Here is an 8,662-nt window from a genome sequence, read left to right as displayed (position 1 = left end):
CAAACTATAATCGTTTATGGACTATCTGTCACTAATTCGAACCGATTAGGGTTACCCAGACAGGAATCCAGACAGGGATGAGACAAGTTAAAGGCTAGGCCTACTTTCAGGGTTGAATAACCTAAATAGACAATAGCCTAATTATTAGACAGTGCAAAGGAATTCAGATAAACTTTTACGTAACTAATACCCTTGGATCACAAATTGTATTTTAAATATTAAATTAAAGTATAGGCTATAGCCTATACATAGCATATCCTAGGCTATATATTTCAGAGCCATAGTCAATAGTTTCAGGGCTAGTCCAAGATCATCACAAAACTGACAGACATTTTAGAAAACGCAAGGCAGTAGGCTATAGGCCTATGCTGACAAAAAAAATGGCCTATGACGCGACACCGTTTTTAAGTCGCCCACTCTGGTGCGAGAAAAAAGACTCCTCAGAACGTCGCTCCTCGGAGCGAGACATTCGCTGGAGAAGAAACTAGAGCAGAGTGTCTGGAGCTTACACAGAGAGGGACAGCCAGATGTGCTCAGATGCGTGTGATGGACAGAATATAAATGAATTAGGAAGAAACTGTGAGCGGAGAGTCACTTTTTTGCCTGTCCTCTGCCTTGGACCGAATCAGTCAAGGCTACACCCCAAAGTATCTCAGTGGACAACACTTCAGGATAATAGCCTAGGCAGGGAACGTCTGAAGTTCATCACTAAGGGGTTCTAATGATAGCAATGTAGCCTAGGTTTTTTTTAACGCACAGGCTGTATTCTCGTCCAATGATGGAGACAGTTGGAAATAAGAGTGACATTGATAAAGGTCCTGAAACGGACAGCTCCGGAGACAGCGTGCGCGCGGCGCTCACTGGCTGCACCTTACTCATCTTAATTGTTTCAACATTGCTGGGGAACACGCTCGTGTGTGTCGCAGTAATCAAATTCCGACACTTGCGATCCAAAGTCACCAACTTCTTCGTCATATCCCTCGCAGTGTCCGACCTCTTTGTCGCTGTCCTGGTGATGCCGTGGAAAGCCATGTCTGAGGTAGCGGGCTGTTGGCTATTCGGCGACTTTTGCGAAACTTGGATCGCCTTCGACATCATGTGCTCTACGGCTTCTATTCTCAACCTCTGTATAATAAGCTTGGACAGGTACTGGGCTATCTCAAGTCCTTTTCGGTATGAACGTAAAATGACACAACGCGTGGCTTTCATAATGATCAGTGTGGCGTGGACTTTATCTATACTCATCTCCTTCATCCCGGTGCAGCTGAGCTGGCACAAAGTCGAAGACGAGTACGCAGTGGAGATCAATGAGTGCAACGCCTCTTTGAACAGAACCTACGCTATAGCTTCATCGTTGATAAGCTTTTACATCCCCGTTGTGATCATGATTGGTACATATACCCGAATTTTTCGAATTGCGCAAACGCAAATCAGGAGGATATCGTCGTTGGAGAGAGCTGTTGAGCACGCCCAAAATCACCCTCAAGTCCCCGACTGCGCAAACGAAAACTCCCTCAAAACGACTTTTAAGAAGGAGACCAAGGTTTTGAAAACCCTGTCTATAATCATGGGCGTATTTGTCTTTTGCTGGTTGCCTTTCTTTGTCCTCAATTGCATAGTTCCATTTTGTGACATAAGTGACCAGTCGGAATTGCCGTGCGTAAGTGACACCACTTTCAACATTTTCGTCTGGTTCGGATGGGCTAATTCCTCCCTGAATCCCGTCATATACGCCTTTAATGCGGATTTCAGAAGAGCCTTTTCGACTATACTTGGGTGCAACAGGTTTTGCCCCACCTCAGCAGTCGAGGCTGTGAATTTTAGTAACGAGTTGGCTTCCTATCACCATGACACCACTCTCCAGAAAGACGCACCGGTAGTATCCAACACTCAGCGTCTAGCCATGGTCCCAATCCTCGGAGAGGATGTGGACCAACCGTTTGACAAAGTCTCTGTTCTGTCTAATAATTCATGTAATACCAGAAATCTTTTGTTGCCGGCAATTATGCAAATTGAGTGTGAGGCTGAAATATCTTTGGATATGATGCCTTTCAGTTCGACTGGAAAAAACGAAAGTTATGTTATGCCTGGACAAGTGGAGGACTAGAAGAGAGAGCTTTGCCTTTGTGAGCTATAATATTCCAGTGACAGTGATGCTCATACACTTCAATGGCCGAGTACAGGGCACATGAAAGGTCAAAAGTCATACTAAGAGCTGATGTTTTGTGGCATAGAAAAATCATGAATTACTGCTATAGTGTTGCTGAAATAAAATTATATGCATTACTTATCAAGATCACTTGTAAAGAAAGACATGTCAGTGTGACTCCTTGCAGTATAGTTGGTGAATAGGCATGCGTATTTGCCCTACAACTCAATAAATCTTTTCAGCATGTTTTTTTTTTTATGTTGAGTTGCGGTGTTGGCTAAAGCTCGTTGGGTAAAAACGGTGCCCCATGCACAGCTCACAAAAATGCACGTCTTGAAATTAATTATCTGATCGCATGATATATAATAATAAGTGTATTACCTAGCCTTACCTAGCTATTCTGTTAATCTGTTTTGAGGTAAACGTTTCATTTTGAGCACAGGTAAAACTGTTTTGAGGCGAAAGTTTGATTTTGCAAGAGGAGTCAGAGGTTTTGTAAATAGTGTTTGAAGCTGAGGTTTTGTGTTTAATGTTTTAAGAAAACGGAGCAAGGTTTCAGAAATTGTGTTTTAGCAATTGAAAAAAACTGTAATTTTTTTTTAATAGAGGCCTACCTGAAAGCTAGCCTCTCAGGGTAGAACAAAACACTCGACGTTCCGGCATTTAATGGTTCCTATGACAGTACTACTTTTTGTTACGTTTGGTCTACATCCAAATGAAGCCTTTGATAGTCTATGTTATTATGCATACACTGAGGAGGAGTGTTATTGGGATAATTAGTTTAATTGTCGCTGCAATTTTCAGACGCTCACATGAGAATGCAGGTGGCGCGCGCGGGAAGCCCCGCGCCTGCCAATCTCAAGGCAAACCAACACAAGCAAACAGAACACTGTAGATAAGTAATTTCCTCGACAGAGAAAACATCGATTATGTACTGTAATTGACATCGATGGGTCGTCATTAAAGCTCCACTATCCAGCAGTTTGGATGCGTCCTTGCAAAATATTTGTGGACTGTGTAAAGTAAATATTGTCTTTCTAGTCTTGGGGAGCTCTGGACTACTCTTTTCTAAATATCTATTAATTAGAAAAGCAAAAATAACAAAATAGGCCTAATGGTGGGTCTCAGAAGTAGATTGGGTACAAACAAAATAAGAACTCATTTGGATGCAAATACAAAAAAAAAGACATTTGTTTGTATATCACTTTTTGTATGAGGCCCATTGTTTACTCCTTATGGTGAATACAGAATTGGTTTGTCACTGTTGTCATTGTTGCTTTCAAGCATTTTTTTTGTGTGAAAATGAACAAGATCAAAAAAGGGCATCCACTCTTGGTGCATGCAAATAACACATTTTTATTACGTAAAACAAGTGCACAAATGCTTATAATCTTCACAGACCAAAACCATGTGGCACAGATCTTTTTTCATGAGCTGGTAAGGGTTCATCTGGAGCTGGGGAGTGTGTGTGTGTGTGTGTGTGTGTGTGTGTGTGTGTGTGTGTGTGAGAGAGAGAGAGAGAGGGAGTGGGAATGATAATGTATGTGTGTGTGAGAGAGAGAGAGCGAGAGACTGCGTGATAAGTAGTTGAGTTTACAAAATGGCAGACTTGATTCAGGTTGGACATGTGTGTCTCTTTTAACACTTACATAACACAAGCACACACCTTTTTGTTTAAATGCTGCTGCAGAAAGGAAGAGCTATTCCAATTCTGTCAGGCACACCATCACTTTTGAAAAGCCACCTCGTAGCCTAGTCTATCTTTGAAAACATGGAGTAAATGGCATTTCACATTGTTTTCTACAGTTGTTTTCAACACTGCTTTTTATAGCTTTCTAATAAACCATTTCCCCCATTTCATTACTCTCAAAAGCACAGTGGCTAGAAAATGAGGCTTTCTTTTAAAATTACAGACATTTGCTCTTGGCCAGTGTGGACATGACACAATAAAAAAAAATTTGGGATTTTTCCCCTCTTATGTTACAATTTGAAATGCTTTCTCACCTGATGGGGACATCATGCTATTTTGTTTTTCATTGAGAGAGAGAGAGTGAGTGAGAGAGAGAGAGAGAGAGAGAGAGAGAGAGAGAGAGAGAGAGTGTGTGTTCAGACTTTTTGGAAATCTGTTTAACCCTTGTAAAAATAGTGGGCAGAATGTTAGAGAATCAGGCTCATGGGGACTTTCTGAGCCATAGGCCTGCCTGTGAAGACTAGTCTGGAGTCTTGATGGGTACCCTCTGATAGGTATCTTCTCGTTTGAATCACATCTTAAGTGAGCATTCATTGCAAACTCAATTTAGGCATGCTATCCCTGGTTTGCGGGAAATAAGTGTGGATAGGCTATGTGTGATATAGGCTATTGTGAGAAATAGGCTATTGTGTGAAATTGTGTGCTATTGTGTGGTATTCCAGGTCGTTTAGTGGCAAACCTATGCTGACTCTGAGTGCTGAGTGAGCACAGACATCTTCAAATAGAGAGCCCTATATGGCTGCACTCTCCACGCAAAACAAAGCCTATTCCGAACTCAAGTTTGGCACATAACAAAAAGATATTCATTGACCTCACAACTGATTCAGCCAGTTGGGGACAGATCAGGCTTAGATTCATTCCTGAGTCAGTCGCTATCTGAGAATCCATCTGCAGGCAGCTGTCCCATTTTCAATCCACTGAGAGAGTGCTCACATCATAGCCACACTTGCTGCACTCATACGTGGAGTAATGAATGCAGTCAAGGTGCGCGCAGGTGAAATGAAGAGGTTCCCTGCCACAGCCGAGAGTGGTCCTGCCTCTGCACTCCAATTAAGAGCCATGCTGCTTCCTTACAGCGGATTTGACAAAAAGCGCAATTCCCTCAGAGATTTCTGCCCGCCCCAAAAAGTAGAACTCGACTCATGAATATGAGAGGGTTGAGAAGAGTGGAATTGTGTTTTTGTTTCAAAGGCATTGCACAGAAGAACAAGGCAGAGCGTTTTGAAGAGATTTTGCCTGAAACGTCTCTACATTATTTCATTCACAATTTAACGTCAGAGTTCATTTGAGACCCAATGTGGAGTTTCTTGGATTGTAACCCCATCAGAGCATTAAGTGTTATTTCAGTGTTTTCAAGACTAAATGCAATTTCCTAAATCTCAAATGACAGCCCTTTATTTATGAATTAACAAGTTTGTATCTTGTTCATTCAGAAGAAGTTATAGTAAGAGAAGACACAGAGAAAATAATTGTTAGATAAAATCTACAACGACACTAATGCTCAGAAAGTATACTGTATGAGGTCATGAAACTCCAGACACATACCATGCAGCCATAAACGGTTTGATTTGTTTCTTTTAACAGTCTGAAGAAACTGTGATTGATAAATGATTGTTTGTGTAAATAATGCAACTAGACAGGAGCACAAAGACCTTACCTAGAGTCCCAGACAGGAGAGAGGAAAGACTGATCTAAGTAAGAGATAGACAACTGGTGTCATGTGTTGTACCGTGGTGTGTGTGTGTGTGTGTGTGTGTGAGAGAGAGAGAGAGAGAGAAGTCTGATGTGAAATTAGATGTGGTCCCATTAATGGTCAGAGCTGATTACCCTGGCCAGTGTTTACAGAGACTGAACAAAGCAGCCAAAGGACAATCAGAGTCTCTTATCAGAGGCGTTTGCAAGGACACATACTAAATCAGTCCCTATCTCAATCCAATTCTGTCTCTCTCTCTCCCTTCCTATCACTCTCTCTCATACACACGCACACGCACTCACACTCACACACACCTTTCCACTGCCCATATACACACTGCACATTCAGATAAGCACACATGCATGCCTCACACACACACACACACACACACACACACACACACACACACACACACACACACACACACACACACACACACACACACACTCATTTACTTATTCATACCCAAACGAAACGCCTTCCACTAGTCTAGGGGTCAAATCAGCGGGAGACAGCAGTTCATCATTTCCTTTGGATCTAATCAATGTGTGTGATGTTTAATGGTGGAGAGAGAGAGAGAGAGAGGCAGGAGCCTCTGATTGCCGTCCTCAGCCCCGTGATCACCACCACCTCAAGAGTCCGACATGGACACTGTTAGCAGAATAATCTCTGGCGTTTCCATTTTCATAACCCTCAAACACAGGCGGCAGAAAATGAGGGAGATCTATAATGAGTCGGGTGAAAACACTCTGTGGGATTTTTCGGAGCCGGAGCCAATAAAGTGTATCTGAATTTGGAAAGTTTGTGCAGATTCGGAACTCAAACTCATGAAAACAGGGTTGTTCTTGAATAAATGTCTCTGAAGTTATCTTTTATTCCTGATTCCTTCATGTAGAGTGACACACACACTCAGACGCAAATGTACACCTGGGATCAGGTTAGTTCAACTCCGGTTGCACACTATACAGTAGATAGCTGTACCTACATCATTCAGACCTGTCTTGGATCTGTTGTTCAGGGGTATGGGCTGTTCTTCTGCGGACAGTGTGGATTGTCACATGACAACAACCCAGTGCTTGGGTTGTTGTGCTGCATTGTTGTCGGTTGTAAACAAAATCTCTCTCTCTGCTGACACTCCTTGGACTTGTATGCATTGTTTTGTCATGGTTGTCTTGTCATCATACAGGGGTTTGACGGCCTTCACAAGTCTTCAGTTTTATCACAGTTTGCCTTGGACTCTGCCAGAAACACATAGGAAGATCATTTTGGCAGTAGCTTTCCCCCAGACTTTCTGCTAATTGCAAGCTCATTCACTTTGCTGAAAAGACTCTATAGGATCCTGCTGCTGAATACAGTCTTGATAGCTTCCTCAGCACAGTAAATAAATCAACTATCTTTATGTAAAGCTGTAATAATTTATTGGTGACTGGCAGCTTTGCAAACATAGATACCAATTGACATACAGTACCCTCCAGAAAATGTTGGCAGTAATCTGTCTCTACAGCCAGACTGTTGAAACTTTCATAAACAGTTTGAATTAAGCTTTTAAGAACATCATTTCAAACAGCAATAGCCAGCGCCATGTCATTGCTGAGTAAAGGATGATGCACTGGTCAAGAAAAACAACTTTATTCAGTATGTCCATCATCATTGCCATGAAAACTATATGTACCACAAAGCAGGTTTCCCACCGGCATGCAGTAATGCAATGCAAGCATTGCTTGGTTGCTCTTGATTGCTCTTGGTTGAGGTAATATCCCTTGGTTGTGGTAATGTCCCAAAGATTTTTGTTGTGCTTGCCACCGGATTTAATAAAGTATTAAAATGTGAATAAATAAAGAACACAATAAAGTATAATACCAAGGTCACCTACAAAATAATAATGTGTTAAGCACTGTAGACACTCTCAGGTACTTACCAAACAAAGGTTTTCTTCAAGGTCACATTTCAGATGTGATTTCTTAAGTCATTTGTTACCATCCTCAGGCTTCTGAAGCTTCATAATGGACTTTATATTCTCTTAAGATGTTTTCAAACTCCAGTTCTCTGCCTACCTGATTGGGCTGTTAACAGGGCAACACCTCTGCAGTTTCACTGCATGTCACTCCACGGTCATATTGAATGCTGAAAAATTAGTGATTGTAGGAGAAATAATGGTGACATCGCGATTTGAGCTATAGGCGTAGACATGTACAGGTTACCTTCAAACTGGATTATTGTGGGTAGATTTATTGTACTGTGTATGCAGTCATTTGATTCTTTCAGATTCAGCGCTGTAGATCTGCATAATCTATCAGTTATGTAACAATGACGGAGGGTTCTAAACCCGTTGGGAAAAGAGTAGACATGGGAAAGTACAGGCTCAGTGTCATGGTGAGTAAATAATTGGTCACTTTTCTTCTCTCCGACCCTTCAGCCACCCACTGGGAACTGTGACTAAATTTGGATTAGAGTTGGATTAGAATTTGGCTTGATTGATCTGTACAAATTGTGGTTTGTTGACACGTACAGACGCTAGTAAATGACCTGTCTATGGTCAGCAATGTCCATTCTTTGTTCATTACAATCCGCATGTCTGCCTCAGTGGCAAATCAAAGGTTGATGCAATCCATTGCTACAATGATTAAACTAAAACTAAAACTGAGGTAAGAATTCAGACGGACTCTCTGACATCCCTGTGAAGATACACAAAGAGAAAATTGCCTTGTCTGATTTTTAGTAGCAACTGATGAAGCACAAGGAGGACACATCTCTAGGCTATGAGGCCAATTGCCCTTTTCAGTGCAGGCCACTGCTGTGAGTGAACCTATTCATCCACACCATTATTTGCATCACCACCTCAGCAGTCAGCTGTTTTAATCAGATGCCTTCATCAAGAAAGAATTACAAATTATTCATTCCTGAGACTCCCTGAACATTTTAAATGATGCAAATTTCTCTCATGGGATCAAAAGAGTATCCATTCTTATTTGAACAAATAATAGTCAATTCAGTTGTGCGTTAGCCTATTATGATGCTTTTTTTCCCCCTCTTTTTTAAAATCATGTGCCATGGCACGATACAGTCATCT

At 41.6% G+C, this 8,662-nt stretch overlaps 1 protein-coding gene across 1 annotated transcript; it reads left to right on the top strand.

Moving 5' to 3' along the window:
- Positions 1-778: 778 nt before the first annotated feature.
- Positions 779-2,107, top strand: drd6b (dopamine receptor D6b). The gene has a single exon (XM_076299014.1). The coding sequence runs from the start codon at positions 779-781 to the stop codon at positions 2,105-2,107; it is 1,329 nt and encodes a 442-aa protein (XP_076155129.1).
- The last annotated feature ends 6,555 nt before the right edge of the window (positions 2,108-8,662 follow it).

The sequence above is a fragment of the Alosa pseudoharengus genome, unplaced genomic scaffold, assembly GCF_046254945.1.
Source record: "Alosa pseudoharengus isolate Yale_2024_CS ecotype anadromous, Long Island Sound unplaced genomic scaffold, YU_APseudo_1.1 YU_APseudo_1.1_scf_21, whole genome shotgun sequence".
Classification (NCBI taxonomy): domain Eukaryota; kingdom Metazoa; phylum Chordata; class Actinopteri; order Clupeiformes; family Clupeidae; genus Alosa; species Alosa pseudoharengus.
This window is presented reverse-complemented; position numbering and strand designations above follow the sequence as displayed.

Excerpts from the sequence above, each read along its gene's own strand:
- drd6b (XM_076299014.1), top strand. The coding sequence starts at position 779 with ATGGAGACAGTTGGAAATAAGAGTGACATTGATAAAGGTCCTGAAACG.